At 40.6% G+C, this 17,185-nt stretch overlaps 1 protein-coding gene across 3 annotated transcripts in view; it reads right to left on the bottom strand.

Moving 5' to 3' along the window:
• The window catches only part of TENM1 (teneurin transmembrane protein 1), a 346,769-nt gene that overhangs the window by 37,537 nt on the left and 292,047 nt on the right, over window positions 1–17,185 (bottom strand). For all 3 annotated transcript variants that reach the window (XM_052813749.1, XM_052813752.1, XM_052813750.1), the window contains one exon: window positions 9,011–9,165. In XM_052813749.1, coding sequence (XP_052669709.1) covers window positions 9,011–9,165 — 155 coding nt within the window. The remainder of the gene's footprint in view (window positions 1–9,010; window positions 9,166–17,185) is intronic.

Below are 17,185 nucleotides of genomic sequence, written 5' to 3'. Positions count from 1 at the left end.
AACTCCAGACTTCTGCCAGCCCATTTGGTCTCCCTCCCCCTAATGCTGTGCAACATTTCCAAATACCCAAACCAAAATACACTAGGCAATCTGAAAGGCTTGGAATAGAGGCAGTAAAGACAGCTCCACTTAAAGGTCAATTATTACTGTTATTCACTTTATAACACAAAAACCCTGTTACGTTTGTGGGAGATCCTTTACCCCATAGGTGGGTGAAGGGTTGGTTGGTGAGAGGACGAGAGCAACATACACAAAGTAACAGCCTTGAAAATCTTTAAAAAAAATGGCTAATGTAGGAGTTGCCTCCATCAAAGCAGATATTTCTTAAATCACAGGCAGGCCTTGTAATTAGTGAATATGGATGAACAACTGGATTAAAAGAAAAGGAGAGGCATTGTCTGCTGGGCCTGCCTCTGCACACTCCCATCAACATCTACCTTCCCTTCTCAGCAGACCTTCTTGGGGCTTCGACTCCAGGATGCCAGGGACCAGCTTTCACTATCTGATTACTTACGGTAGCTCTGCGGTGTATGTAGAAACCACATATACATATATGTATACAGACATAGTTACATATGCATATATAGGTATATATTATGTGTGTGTATATATGCATACATTTGTCCACTATGTCTCCTCAACAGATGAAAAAAGTCAGATGTAGTAACCAACACATCTCAGCCCACTGCAGCCTCCCACCAGTCTGGCAAAGCTGCGCTAAACATTTTCAGCAGCATAATTCAGCACAGCAGATACAACGCCTTTGCTACAAATAACTCATCAACTAGACTCCACGGTACTGAAACCATATTTAAATGAGAGAGATAATCAAAGGCTACTTGTGCATAAGGAATAAAAAGTGAAGCAACCAGGTAAGCTGGTTGCTTGGCAAAGACTGACAGGAGAGCCTCAAAAGGAGCCAGCTGGGAACCCATTCCCTGGAGAGCTAAAAGAGGATCGGGTGTTTGAAGAGCTGGGCAGTGGGCTAGGACCTCGGCCGTGCAAGGACGGTGGGTGAGCTGGAAGAAGCCTCGCGGTGGCAAGGCAGCTTGGATGAGTTGGAATTGCTGGGTGGGTATGTACAGGGCACACGCAGGCGGCATTTGGTGAGCATGGAGGTTTCTGTTAGTCAGGATTTCAGACCTGAGAGCTCCTAGACTCGGGGCTGAGCTGCTGCTACCTTCTTGCCAGCCATCCAATTCCTACAGAACTTTCTTCCTTCTTGCAATTTCTCATTAGAAACAAATGATTAAAAACCCAATTTAAATCTGGCTCTGTATAGCAGAAAGGAAGAGAAAAGTCATGAACAGAGGTCTGTCAGGTGTCCTTCACTTCACCATCAAGTGTCTAATGCTCCCTGCCTCAACAATCAAAGAAAAGGATGCAATCGTTGGAAGCGTTGATTAAAATGTACACAGTCTTTTACTCAGTGGTAATGCATTATTTATGGCAGATAATTGAAATAAATTGCTGTTTTGCAGGTGACCAATACAAAAAGAGCACTTGGGCTTTAAGGAAGAAATTGCAGTGTGACTTCATCGCATGCTATCTTGCTTCTATGACTAATATTTCAAATTCAGTGATAGAATAATTTGATTAGAATATAAATTAGCTGTGATGAAACCACCCTACTTTCTGTTTGATATTCTAAAAATCACATTATACACCTACAAGTTTGATTCATGAGCTCTCACAGACTTTTTTCCACCTGAGGTCCTAATCCTATGAGCCTCTTTTTCTCTCAGTTCCTGCTAAAGAGAGGCTACTTAACCTCTCCTCTACCCCTTGAAAAGATTATTTTATCTGCTACCCGAAGAACCTTTTTTTAAAAAGGCTTTCAGCTTGGTTTTACTTCAAAGTATGGATAGTAGTGACTGCTTGCTCCTGCATATGCTATTATGGCTGGAATTATTTTGTATAGGCTTATGGCTTCCAAAGACTAACACTTAATTAATTGGGGGTGTGTGTGTGTGTTCATTTTTAAAAAGGTTTGAAAATGCCTGTGTAAAGGCTCTGTCCTCTACCTGTTTTGGTCTGTTTTTCAGAAGCAAATACATTCTCTTAGGATACAGTTGCTCCTTGCTACACACTTGCTACTCCCTACCCTTTCAGTTAAGCTCGGAAAACCACCCAGTGAGAAGCCCCAGTTCCACTGAAATCAGTGGCAAAACAGTTGCTGATTTTGCTAGGGCCACAACTTCTATTCTAGTTTGCTTCTCTGGTACTCCAGCAAAGCCAGAGAAGAAAGAACGTAAAATGAAGCAGCAGATTAAAAAGAACTAGAGAATAAGATGACTTTATACTGGAAAAAAATAACAGCTTTTCTGGGCTCCTTCATGCAGCAAAAATTAGAAAAAATAATAATAAAGATCTTTTCGAAAAAGAAAAAAGCTCTGGAAGTCTTCTGTAAGGGAAGACCACACATAAAAATTAAAGGGCCTATAAATTGTCATTTCAGCTTTGTGTGCTTTTTGTTCAGCAATTTCACGAATACACATAAAACATGTTTCTGCGAAGCACTGAAAAACACAGTTCAGAGATTTGGAATATTTATGATGCATTAATTACACATAACTAGAACAGTGTATCAAAAGCCTTGCACAGGTAGAGGACTAAAAGTAAATCAAGAGCAGGTGTAGTTTTGCAATACTTTGTTACAGTGAAAAGATAGCTGTTCCTTTTTGATGGCATGCAGCTCTCTAACACAATTAGAATATTATGTTAATAATACTGTGTTAAGTGTTAAAAAAAAGCCAATGAGAAAGCCTTTTGTGCTTTCTGCTTTTACAAGAATGCAGTATATACTGTCGGGTATGTAAAGAAGCACCTAAAGGGATAGTGTGCATTCCTCTGACCTGCGATACTAATTAATTAATTTGCTCCATGTAATCCTCCTGTTGCTTTGTGATATCCTACTCTCAACCTGGCTTAAAAGTACTTCAGCCTAGAATCAATTTGGTTTTTATGCTGGCTGCTCGCTCCCCCTTTCTCACCCGTTCATCAGATCATATTTTTGTCTTTCACATTTTCCTTTCCTTCCTCCAAACGTACCCAGCTAAAGTTCTGTTCAGGCTGTGCTTGCTCCGATGAGCAGACCCTCACTGATGCTTTCAAGTGAGGTCACCATGTCCTGGGAGCTTTTTGTTCTGCTCAAAAGGCTTCCACAATGCCACTGAAGCATATTGTGCCTGTGCAGATGCTGGTGGGGAGCGCCTGCAGCACTTGTGACTGCGGGAGCAATGTCAGTGTTCGCATTTTTGAGATATATACTACATTTTCAAGCAATTCTGCTCATCTTTACTCCTGCTTTCCAGCATTCTGTCTCTCACTTGACTATTTCAAGTAGGTCATCAACAGCATTATGTATTGCTCTCTCCCCTCTCCTCCATCATTCAAAGTAGGCTGTCCAGGACACAGCATTCTTGCCATGTGTGGGTCGCCTTTAAACCCTGTTCTAGAAATCTGCCTTTTAATTTGACCTATGCAAGCATATTGCCTACGTAAGTAACACTGTCACATTTTTAGAAGAGAGCAAAACATTTTGCAGTGTCACTGAAGTTTATGTGAAGCAACACAATATAGATGGTTCCCTCATGTGGAGAACTGCTGAACAAAGGCTGATGAAGTGCAAATGTCAAGAAAAAGTCTTCAAACCAGACCTTTCATTTTGGAACACAGCAGTGACAGTTATTAACACCATCAATCAGGCCGGAGCTATTATTTTGGCACAGACTCATGCCTAGTGGACTGACATCAGCACTAGAACAAGGCCATGGTTACAGGCTAAGAGAAAGCTCTTGGGATTAATTTTCTGTTGCCTTGCAAATGTTTGGTCTCTATATTTGCAGCGACTGTGCTCGAGATTGGTTTAAACAGTTCCCAACTGCTAACTGCTACCACTCGCACAGATATAAATGACTTGAGGTTGAGAGTGGTGGAAATTCAGCCCACATATTTCTCACGGGAGGAAAGATAGAGGATGAAATTACAAGATGGTAGAAATATCTGCTAATTCTCTCCTCAGCTTTCACCACAGCAATGGAGGCAGAAGAGCAGTGAAGCTTATCGCTCAAGCTGAGCTGAAGTGTTTTTACTTTCACACAAAACCTCCCACAACATCAATATAACTTCTATGAACGCTGGATCTAATGAAGTCTGGTTTCCTAAGGACTTCCGTCTCATGGCTGACTGACTTGGGAGTTTAATAAGATCCAAACACCAAATGAAGCTTTTCCTGTGAATGGGGCATTTATTAGATCCTGAGTGGAATCTCTGGAGTTTAATAAAAGAAAGCTCATGCTGCAATATATCCTTTTGAAAGGGCACTTTAGGTCTCTCTCCTCCAACTGGATTAATATTTTTTATGGAACATGTAGGAATTTAATTGCTGAGAAGGCTGGTGTTCCTCTACCAATTTGTGTGAAATTGGCCCAAGATTTTGATTTACTGTGAGGAAAAGAATACTGACAGACAGACAGACAGACATACCCACACAATGTTCTCTCATTTGTTATCAATAACCAGGCTAAAAAATTTCTGTATACCCTAGGGATGCAGCAAACACTAGGAGAGTGTGCACATTTGAGAAAAAGAGCAACCTAGAGATGCCTCTGGTCCAGACCAGGATCAAGCCCAAATTCATCAGGCGGTGAAACAGAAGGATGATCCTCTCTCTTTTCCTTTCACCGTCCATTCCGGTCTCCTCCCTTAGCACTCCTGTTGCTGCTTGTGGTCAGGAGGCCCTGCTGCAGGTCCTGCTGCGGGGTGGTTCCCCCAGCCAGCCCACTGCTGGTGCAAGTTTGGAGAGCAGTTAGCAGTGCAGCAACTTGAGAAGTCAGTAGGAGTACTTTAGATCAAAGCTTATGTCCCTGATTTAGAGTACCTACAACAGTCTTCCTGGCCAAAGGGTATGGGAGAGGTAGGAGATGTAGCAGGTAATTCTGTCCTCTTCAGCTGGGCTTCAATTTGACAGAAGGAGATATTCAGTAGACTGTGCAGCTGGGGGATCAGTTAGCTCAATCCATGGGGCCTCCAGCTCAGATGCAAAAGTATAAGATTCAACATGGGTTTATTATTCATTTAATTAACCGACAACAAAACAGCTTCCAAAGAGCAAATGAAGAATGGGAGCCAGATCTAGAAGAAGCCAAGGACCGAGCAGCAGGGGCACTCATGTGAAAAGTCCAGCATTCAGATTCTGGGTGCTGTTGATTAGTGAGGTGAATATTAAAAAATACAGAACAAATGAAGACCAACACCACCTTTTGACATTCTTGAAAAATGTTTTGCCTTTAAAATTTAGCTCTTGTTCACGTTCTAGCATTCCGGGTTTCAGAGGCAGCATTTTCAAAAAAATATGACCAGCTCTATCAGAATGAAAGATATGGGAAAAACTGATTTTAATGTAGGTGTCTGTTGAAATCCTGGCACCAATGGTGAATGTTGAGTATATTCACATATATATTCATAAACCTAGCTCTGAAGAGCCATTTTCTTTAGATTTGCTCCTTATTAACTGATTGAAGAACACTAAAATCATCTGTGCTGAGAAGAAAAGTCATCCAAGTTTTGTACATGCTGAAATAGTACTGAGAATGCTGGCATACCATATAAACACCTCAACCGAATGTCCTTTTCCTTCTAAATTCAGATTAACATCCTCATAGTGAAGTATGAGATCAAAGTCATTAGTCAGAGCTTGGTGGTTTATTTGCCACAACACATAATCTTTTCAACCCCAGCTGTCCTTCCCTCCCCGTGGTATGAATGCAGAATACTATGCTTAAGAATGAGAAGGTGGTGAATAACAAACACAGAATGATTAATAAGAAGTGTTTCCATCAAAACTGATATTGGAATAAATGATTAAACCCTTTCATAATCAACTCATTTATTAAAGTGAATGCCTTAAAGTGTAGGCTTGTCATTTATGGTAGTTTTTGCAATGGCCAGTTACTCTATGTATTTACTTCAAGAGTATATTTTTGTACTTCGGTAAACCAAGAAATACTGATTTTGAGCAAGCCGTAGGTTTATTGTCAGAACAAATTTAGCTTTGAGAATTGATTTTATTAATGTATTTCGTAAGTCCCTCTAAACACGCAATTTGTGAGCAACCCACATTCTCTTGATGTAAATGCCATTTGTAATTTAGCCAAAAACCAATTTAAGTGGAGATGGGCCAAATTCATTTTTCATTTATGTTTATGCCATTCTGGAATAAACTCAGCAGTCTTGCAAGGATATACAATTGTTTCTGACTAAGTCAAAATATCATTCCCTTATTTTCATTGATATAATTTCAGATTAACATGCTTGACTTCAAGGGGATGTGATTATTTCACAGGCTTTTCTGGTTATCAGCAACAATTTTGGAAGAAGACTATTGAGCAAATTTGATACAGTTACTTTTCAGAACATACATTCTCAGCATTTATTTCATGTCTATGTTTTACTGAGTATGTGAAAAACCTCAAAAGTATGGATTTTGTGAAAAATTTCAATACGTAGATTCACTTAAACCCCCACAAAACAAATCCTCCAAACAAGAAATGCTTCCAAAAGCTATACGTACATCTCTACTGCAGATTGTCAACAATGTGACTTCACCTATCAGTGACAGAAAATTATACAGAAAGTGTTACTATAGTTAGGCTTACAAAATGAGACTGGCCACTTTTTAGGGACACTTTACTATGCCATCATTTATTATGTTGTTTAGAATATTTACTGGCATGCATGCACAACTTATCTGAAGATTATCTCAGTCTATGTGGTAAGAACGTACCTTGATTTCCCAGAATGCTGAAACATTTGCAAAATTTTGAAAAATGTGCAGCAATAGTTTCATGTAGGTGCTGCAGCATGGAAGCACTGGGATTGTTCATGGAAAAAAAGGTTATTTCTGTTCATATGAAATGAAGGCCCTACCCTAGCTGTATGCTGATGTCCTGAGAGCAGTATGAAGAAGAATTTGCTCTATAACATGCTTTTTCTTATCTAAGATTTTGTAGAAGCCCTTTCTCCATGGTATTGGAACTACGTTGTAGAGTAAGGTAAACTAAACCTGTTTCTGGCAAGTAGCCAACCTACCAAAAAAATAGGATTTTAGGACTATTTAAATCTCCTTACAAATTCGGCATATTTGATTTCACCCCCAAAAGTTTACCTCTTGAATTTCATTTTGATTTAAAAAATAAAATAATTTTATTTCTGCATTTGCCAGACCCCCTGCTGCAACTTCTTTGCTAAAGGGTATTTGCATTTTTTTAAAGGAATTGAAAACAATCAAAACTCACCATTTCAGATTTAGTGAGACATTTGGTTACTGAGCAAAATGAGCAAAAATTTCAACACAAATACACAGCCACGCATTGTATAGCCAGTAAAACAACTATTTGTAAAGCCTGAGATGCAGATCACAAAGAGAAGGCAGGGAGCAGACGTTGCACCTGGCACCCTTCCCTGCACCTCAGAGATATTTAATCTGGTTATTAATGCCCCAGGCAGTTGTTATATCTATCCAAGAAGCAAGCAAATGTGCTTCAGGCAGCTTTAAGTTCCACAAAGCATCGCTCCTGCCAGCTGGTATGTAGCAATAGAGGGGAGAGTCAGTGCCTCCAGCTGGGGAGCACTGCCTGCTGTAGTGGGTTCCTGCTCATCACCTGCAGGACTGGCTTTCCTGTAAGAAGAGGTGCCAGAGCAGAAGCCAAGATGCCCACAAGCCATAAGATCTTAAGACAATTACTAGGCTAGTTTAAGCTTGGGTTTAGCACAACTAAGCCAGTTGACCCTGTTCTGCTTTACATGGAACAATTATGTGTCTACTGGACCACAGAGAATACAAAAGCCTGTCTATCCCAGAACTGGGAACAGGGAGGTTCCCCTGAGGAAACTGAGGTTCCCCTCCCCACATTTGCAAATATTTAGTGCGCAGTGACATGTGAAATGGAACACAGACACATTTTTCTGTTTTGGCTCTAGTAATAAAATCCCCAAGTGCTTCTGTGACAACAGCATTAGATTCCATTGCTTGTCCCTCTGAAATTTGATAAGAACTACCCAAAACATTGACCCCACATTCTTCGTGTATGTGAATACAAGATCATAGCCACCTGCTAGTACTCAAAGTCTACTTAGAAATGAGGAGCAAGCTCTTATCAATACAGTGTATCTTAACTGTGATTTTCCAATTCTGAAGGACTGAAGAAAGGGCAGGGAGAAATGAAATGCAAAATTAACTGGATCCTGGTTATTAGCTTACACAGTCCATAATATAATTTTAGTATGTTACCTGAATGCCTCAAGATTTTTTCAAGTACAGCTTTTCTCCCATTTTGAAGCTGATTAATTCAAGTATTTATTGGCAGAGGCCAATCCCTTCCTTGTGCTATCCCTAAGTGTGGCTCACAGACTAGGCAAGAGTACCATTTATGTTTCTTCATGTTTATCTATATTTTTTTTTTTTTAGCATAAACTAGAGATAAGTGTCTTTTAGTTGTATTTCTTTTACACTGGTCTTGAAATAAGAACTGAAAAGCACTTTGAGAAATGTATTGAAATGCACTAGCTTCACTGTGATACTGCTGTTGTGTAATTACTTACTGTAATGCTCCTCCATGATTTAGAACAGACTTAGATGTAAACAGAATTTTTTCCATTTAGTAGTTCAAGCAAATCAGTCTGCTGGACTAAAGGAAAGCACTCTAAACTTCTGAAGAGCTATCATCTCAGAGTAGCAAGTGACTTTCTAAAGTAGTATGTATTCTTTATATAAGTCCCTCTACGCATTCATATGCCATCTCCTAGAAAAAAATCAAGTGTATAGTTTTGCATTTATATGGTACACCTTAAAATAATCATGTGAATGGAAGATCCACTCCATACTGTGCAGTCCAGAATTACCTGATTCATGCAGCATATTCTGATATACAATCCTTGTACAAGAAACTAAGTTATCTGTCTCCACAATGTGTAGGAAAGTGACAACACATGAAAACCAGGTGTCTACCTGAGTGATGTCCATTCCAGAGTCACAGCTCAATGGCTGGGTGGATGTGAGGCCGTTTGAACCTATTATTGTTGTGATCACACCGTTCTCATCAATTTTCCGAATCATGGTACCGTCAACAAAGTAAATAAATCCATGCTTATCTACAGTGATACCTGGATGAAGGGAAAGGGTAAAAAACAGTGTTAGTACTGACATCATCTAGATTAAAAAGTATGAGCTTAAAATGTTTTCTCTCCTCTTAGACTCCGAGAGTCTGCTGATTAAAAGAAGTATGACTTTTTTTTTTTTTCTACCCATTACTTATTTGAGGCTTATACAAACTGTATATGGAAAGATCATACCCATATATCAGACTGTCTTTACTTACAGAGAAAGAGGGAAGATATGAGGAAGAAACAGAACAAAACAGCAGAGGCTTTGATTGTAATGTAATTCTATAAACATAGAATTAGGCTCTTCAATAACTTTACTTCATGTCCATCACAAAGTGGGACAAGACTAGCTTTTCTAAAAACTTATCTTACAGTTGATTTTTCTTCATTTTCACTTTCTCAATTCTCATGCAGAGGCAATTTTTTTTTTTTAGTACTGTACCGTCTGAATTATCAGAGTGTCTGAGCAAGGAAGAAGCATCCACAGAAAATGAGACTTTTGTTGTGATACGGGCTATACATACAAATGGTGCAAACCAGGCTCTGCTTAGCAGGCAGAGGGAGTATCTGTGCTGCAGAATGTATTGCAGTGCAGTGTTGCCCAAGACGAAGATCATGTACTGGAACCAGCCTCATGACAACAGTGGGCTTCAGCAGGAGGTAGTGCAGTTCTCCTACTTCTGGATCTGCAATAGCACTGCACTGCACTGCACAGGAGAGATGGACCCTGAAACAAATGCGCGAGGGCTGTGCAAAGGAAAGGTCATGGTCCTCTGTATTTCAGCGGGGAAAGTGAGGAAGGGCTGGCTTGCTGTCTCCCACCAGCAGTGTGTGGTACAGCCATGTCACAACTCACGCCCAGCCTTGTTCTGTCCCAGTCTAACACTTTCTCACCAGTTCTTCCTGCATTCGTTAGACTTTTCTGTATTGCATGAACTGTAAGATCTTTTTTCCCTGACATGTTGAAAATACAGCTAGAAATGCACTTCTATTCATGTTAGGTTTGTGAAATCCTTGCTACCAAAACCGCTCAATTTCTTGCTTTAAACTACTTCGTAATTTCCCATTTAAAGTTGCATAACTTTGCAATTATAGCAGCTGCTGTGCACAGCCAAGCTATTTTAATAATGAATTTATGTTCTGCTACACTGAAATGAAAGGCAGAGGACTTGAACAGATGGTTTGGACAGTGGCTTATATGGTTCTTGATTTCGTCCCCTGCATTTAGCATAACTGAAGGCTGCATGTACTCTGAGTTTACAAAACACTTGTCTGCACACCAGTTTAGGATCTCACACAGCAATTCCACACGCCATTAAAAAATAAAAAAACCCCTGAAACTGAACTCCTTCACCTCCCAGCCCCATTTCCTTATACTTAATTTAATTTCTTTAAATATATAGGCGCAGTTGTAGCTGGGGGCAAGGGAGAGTAAGCAGTCTGGGGGGCAGGGGCAGGACCAGACGGCCCTAATGGGGAACATGCATCTTCCACGGGGCTGGGAGAAGGGAGGACAGTCTCCCCAGGCCCCTAAATAAACCTGTACCCGGCAGGTAGAAATACCTGGGGACTGAGTTTGAGTTACATACCCATTTGAGTGTAATACACTTTCTCTTACGGTGTTAACACAGTGGCAGGGTCCCAAGACAAACTGCCCGTGACCACTTCTCTTCTAAGAGAAAGCGGGAACAATGTCCCCACCAGTTGTCCTGTCACGGCCAGGAGGTTAGCGAGGGCTCGACGTTCCCCTCCGCCAGAGCAGGCTGACCTCCTCGGCCTGAGGGTTTCCAGCCCTTACTCTGGCCGGGAGGGAGGCCCTGAGCGAGGCTGCGAAGGCCTCGCAGGGGGACGGGGCGCGGGTACGGCCTGCCATCACGTCCCCACCGCCCCGTTCCCGTCCGGAGGTGCCTCTTCACCACAGGCGACGTTTAGGCACCTGGCGAAGGTCTGAGGGTATCGTCACAAAAAAAATCCAAAGGCCACAGCAGTTAACTTTAGCAGCTAGCGCTCCTACTACATCCAGCTTTCAGGCTATCTGTCGGCACAGTGTTGGTAGTTGACAGGAATTCTTTAAATTGTCAGTTCAAGCGCATTCATCTGGCCATGAACTGCCGTTAGAAGAGGGGTATTCACCATCCTGTCACCTTCTCCATCCAGGACAAAAAATGCCCACGGAGTGCTGAAGTGCCGCAGGGTACAGGGTTAGGCTACATCGCTTCGTTATGTGAAACGGCTGATCACCGAAATGTCCAATTCAGTGACAGGTGTCACCTGGGAGACTGAAATCACCTGGGGGGCCTGGAGGGGTCAGCTGGGGGAAATCTGGGAGGTTATAAAAAGGCTAAAGGAAAAGCAGACATCTTAGGGCCTGACTCCTTGTGGGCCTGTGACCTCACAGATCATACCTCCTTGGTACTGGCTCCTTCAGAGGATCTTTATTCTTTAATTAGAGAGTAACAGTGCTTTTGGAAACTACAGAACGACTGGCAAGCTCATGGCTGTCGTCTGCTTCTGAGAAGTCCAATTAGAAATCTGAAAGGCTGAAGGTTTGGAGGTGAGCTGAGGTAAAGAGTGCATCGGAGAAGCAAAGGGTTTGTTTTGGTGTTGGGGGGGGTGACCTGTGTGTTCCAGTTTTCGGTAAGGGATGGCACCTCTGTCCCTCATGCATGCTAAACAGACTTTGCACTGAAGAGACCCGTGCGTGCAAAAGGCCAGAATTAGGGGTGCCTGCAGGGCTGGAGCTAAGGGCCTGCCACCCCTTCAGAAACAAAGGCTAGGTGTGCAAAGCAAGCTGTAAAGTCTCTTTTGATACAACTGAGCTGCTAAAACATTTACCCTAAAACCACAACCATAGCAGAAAGACACCCAGCCTGTTTATTAATGACCATCTAAACAATTAATATGTAAATCTGATGAGGTTTTTCCAAATGTTATTCTGAGGGAATGCACATGGCAGAAGCCAACAGAGCAAACCACACTGCACCTTCTGCAGTGCATCTAGAGGGCTGCAGAGGTTTTCATGACAACAGTTCCCAAAGGCCTGAGTTGTGATCTGCAGTTTAGTTTGTACAGGGATAAATTTTCTCTTCAGAAAATGAGAAGGGTTGTGGTGACTCTGCTACTGCAGTTTGGGGCCACAGAGCAGGTGGAGCTGGTCTCTGAGGCACCTGCTGCTGTTCTTGCTGGGATGCTCAGGGGCTCCTGCCTGGGCTCTGTCCTGCTCTGATCACCTTTATGCTGTAAAGCTGAAGCATGCTAAGGGATTATTAGTAAATGGAAAAGCTGCTAGGAAATTGTTTTAGGGTTTTTTCTTCAGGGATGTGTGAACGTTGGATACAAAAGTCTCTTCAGCCCCAGCCTCCTACTACTTTCTTGAGAGTCTCTTCAAGACTCCTTTTGAGAAGAAAAAGCCATGCTGGACTGCTGTGGCAGGGAAGGTGTGAGGAGCAAGGACCACCATATGTGATTGTTGTGGTGTGCATGCAGCTATGATTGTTGGGCGTGTTTTTAACCTTACTGATATTGCACTATGGAGCAATATTAGACGGGATTTGATTTGCTTTCCAGTGTGGTTCACAGACTCAAATGAGAAACCTGATGTGGGTGGGAACTACAGCACATGTGCTGTGTCTTAGTCTGCCTTTGCAGAGGGGTGGTTCTGCATGGTAAGCAAGGAGCTATGCCTCTCACCTGGGTAGTGCGGCCCTGGATCGGATCCATGCCATGGATAACACAAGGCCAGGATCTATCACTAGGGCAAGCGCATCTTCTGTTTTACACAATTTCCCTGTGAACAGATGGCTGTGTTGGCTGCAAACCATCCATTATATAAAAATCAAAAATTATGCTGCAATGAAATAAAGCTACTCAGCTGTGTTGCTGAATGGATTTCAAACACTGACTATATAAGAAAACCAAAGATCCTTTAATGTTAATAGTGTACATTTTGCTCTCCAGCCATTGCAGAAAGGTAATCTACCTGCAAGGGAAGTATATATGCCAGTGTGATGGCATAAACAAGCCCATGTCTTCAGTATTTGTACTAAAGATAATAAATTCCTGGTACTTCCTAATAAGCCAGTTTCTTCAAGTACCAGTGTACATGCATTCAACAGTGAACTACTGCTTCCAGTGCTTACTCCTGTATACTAAACCAACATGACTTTACCTAGTTGAAAAACATTACTTATGCATTTGTCTTGTTGACAAATACCCTACATAAGGCATCCATTGGAAAACAAAATACAGATTTGTGGCTAAATCGTCCCAATTTATTCACTATTAGAGTTGGATTCATTAATGCTCCTGTCACATCTTGCATGATGCTTCACATAATCTGTACTCCAAGAGCTTATTTTTAATCCTTTTCTGATGTACAGTGTAATGCAGAATCAAATCACACGCAGCACTTCAATTGTGCTTTAATCACCGAGGAACTCGGAGAGGAAACACGCACATGCTGAGTGTAATGAATTGCACTGAATGCAAGTAGGAACACTGCTCACTCCATAAGTGAGTAAAAAAAGGTCATTTTTAGTTATCTTTGTACAGTGAATGAGATGTAGTTTGTATTAGGCTCTCAGTCTGGTTCTGTTTTTTTAAGGAACTGTAGCACTAAACTGTATGCTCAACTGATGCTGTCTTTGTGTGCCAATGTGACCTATTGCACAAATGACAGACTTAACCTTGCTTGGATATGAGATTCCTCATTAAACACTGATGTCTGAGTAAGGACAAAATAAACTTGTGCAAGGATTTAGTCTTGTTCTTTACCTCAGGGCTGAGCACAATCTCTTTTTCTGAGTAACATGCTTGTACTGAAGGATTGCTTTTAGTCATGTTTAGTCACTGGGGCTGTCTTACATAGGACTAGATTTTGTACCTGAATGTAAAACAGTAGCTCTTATGAACATCTGTCTCCAGTAGATTTATGTGCAGACATCTTGAAACAATATTTATAACACTCAGAGGTCTTTTAATCAGTACCATTTAAATTCTGTTAACTAACATTAAAAATGAATGGCTGCTAGTGCAATTGCACATGGCTCCTAAGTATCATCACCAGAAAGACTTCGCAGAAAAAGTTTTGCTCTTTATAACTGTTTTCTGCACAAAATAGTACTTAGTACATGGGCTGGGTACAACCATGATAAACACAGAAGGCTGACTATAACCTCTCATCTTATATGCTCTCAGGACTAATTTTGATTAAAGGGTTACTTCCCTTGACAGATCTGCCTTAGTGTACATATGTACATGATTACAAATGCAAATAACACTTTGAAAGCAAACTGATCACTTTTCTGTGTAGTTCTCATAGATATACGTTCAAAATACATATGATTATTATACATATGATCTTTCAGTCCAGAAATTTTGGCATTTCAATGTTAATGGAGCTAAGCTTATAGTGCTAAAAATATGGATTAAAAGTAATACAGTAAATTCCCTGTTAAGATCTTTTATTTTCTCTCCCCCCCCACCCCGCCCCCATCATAGCCTGCACTTGCATTCTAAGAGACACTTTCTGAGAACAAATCCTTTTAAAACACATGAGTAAACATCAGCTAGAGCTATATGTTGCCCACTTCTGGAAATTCTACTTTTTGCTTAGCTAAAAACTTTGCAAATGAGCATTTTACATTGAAAACTTCTAATTGAACTTCTGAAGAATTTGTAAAAGAAAACCTAAAACTATTGGTGAGGACCAATAAAAGAGAATGTCACCTTCTGCTGAAGAAAAACTGTATTTAGAAGGAACTTGCGACTCTCATAAAACTTTTAATAGGAAGAAGTGAATCAAATTGGTTAATTACCATTTTATGGTTGGTAAAAGGGCAAATTACATGCCATCCATTTCTAAACATCTAAATGTCTCCAGTGCTTTTAATTAAAGCTGCCATCTAGAAACTACTAAAGCAATTTTATGCAATTAGTTATTTATAGGTTACCATAATACACCACTCAAAATATGATTCAAGTGATTTGCAGTCTGTTGCTTTGTGATATTTGTCATCTTTACTTCATTACTGTCTAACTACTAGCGGCAAAATATCCAGCAGTTCTTTGTCAGCTGGAACATGACTTCAGTACTTGCACTTGAGTGTTGTTCTCTTTAGATGCATAACAGTAGAGTTGGAGCAAACAGCATTTTTAACTACTGACTGTGAATGAAAATGTCCTGCTTCCAGTCTGAGACATGATGACTGGGGTCATACTGCTGACAATGGTTTGCAGAAAAGTGTATGACTTACGTGTTCCGATGAAGGTTGGATGAAAGTTAGGAAAACTTGCTGTCCAAAAAGTTTACCTTAAACGTTCTACAAGATTTCCAGACTTCTGAAATCATAGGTAGCTAAGGCTACTGAAGAGGGAAATAAGGAATAATTTTGCTGAATCAAAAATGGCATGAGATTACTTTTTTGCTTGTTCTATGGTGCATACAGGACAATGATTCAAGGCTGCAAATCACCTTGGTTTGTCTACTTCTTATGTTATATATTACTAATGAAACATCTCACCCCATTCTGCTCTCCTTTTGGATTTGTATGGAAGGGTTGAAAAGGTCTTAGGAATTTATAGAATAGTAAAGATTGCTGAATAAATAGTATTGATCATTACCTGTGATGAGGGGGTCTTGTTTTCACAAAAGGCTGTATTAGGAATTTGGTGTGCATCCTACTGAAGGTAACAGGAATCTTTTAGCTGAGCAGGAGCAGGCCTTAAATGGGCTACTGTCATTTGACAAATGTAAAGGTTTAATCTGAGCAGTTGTTCTTACAGCTTTATTTACTTTAGAAAGTATTGCTGCAGATGGTGAGCAACAAGACTGATTATTTCAGGATGGAAGCTACTGGGGCGAACATGTTTTCAAAACCATGATTTTTTTAGTAGTGTTTCCTTAGTAATTTCAAGCAAAATGAATAAAACTACACTGAAGAACTGATTTTTAATTTAAGCTTTCATTTGTGTTGCTAGTTCATGGCCATGGGTCTGAGTGAAAAAGGTTCTTTGTACAGCTGTGTATAAGGTATTGTTATGCATGGGATTTAGAATTTACTCCAATCTTCTACGTTTCCCTGGTACGTACTTACTTTGAGGTCACTGCACTGCATTCAAGTACTCTCTACTCAGTGTGCAGTTTTTAATTTCTTGAGGCATTGACTGTACACATAGCTTGCACAGTGTGTGCATCTATCTTCTAGTTCTAGAGTCTGGTCTGGACCCAAGAGTCAAAAAGCAGACACTGCAGGACCTTAGATGCTTAAATCTTTGGATTTAGTGTTTGGGCTTCCAAATGTTGTAAATCACTTCTGAGGCTGAGTTCCATCATTGGAGGGACTTACTATTTTCACAAAAGTTACTTAGTTTATGTTTCCACCAGGGCTGTCCTGTGTGAATGCTCTGAGTTGGTCACAAATATAAGGTAATTGAAATCGGATGTTAATCTAAGACACTTTTCTTAGTATACTGACTAGGAGACACTGTAGCTCAGCAAAAATGTGGTAACTTCATCGTCTCAGCCTCTCACTGCTTCTGTCAATTTAAGCTTGCAAAGTCAAATCTATTTACATGTCTAAAGCCCAGTGATTTCAGAAGGGCAGGGTAGGTAAGTGTTTAATGCCTTTCATCCAGGCATTGGCTTTGCAGTGCTAAGTAGAACAACTCCCAGGTATTTCTATTAATTTTAGTGCTGCTTACTGCTCCAATACTCAATGACTAATCTCATTAAAATTGGGACACTATCCCTTAGTGCCTTATTATAAGTACTAATCCAGAATGTTTACATAATAGTGTTGGTGACTAGATGTGCCATAAACACTTTTTATCAAAAAATCCCCAAATCCACCAAACAGAATTCCCCACCCCAAAATTAAAATCTGTTACTTGGTAAAGTTCAAGTGATTGGAATTCAGTCAATGATTAATATCTTGTGTAGTTACTTCTTCATTTTCAATATCTTCTTGTGTAATAAATGTGTTCAGCTTGTCACAGATCTTTATTTTATGTCCCCACCTTG

The sequence above is a fragment of the Harpia harpyja genome, chromosome 18 (assembly GCF_026419915.1).
Source record: "Harpia harpyja isolate bHarHar1 chromosome 18, bHarHar1 primary haplotype, whole genome shotgun sequence".
In the NCBI taxonomy this organism is placed as follows: Eukaryota; Metazoa; Chordata; class Aves; order Accipitriformes; family Accipitridae; genus Harpia; species Harpia harpyja.
This window is presented reverse-complemented; position numbering and strand designations above follow the sequence as displayed.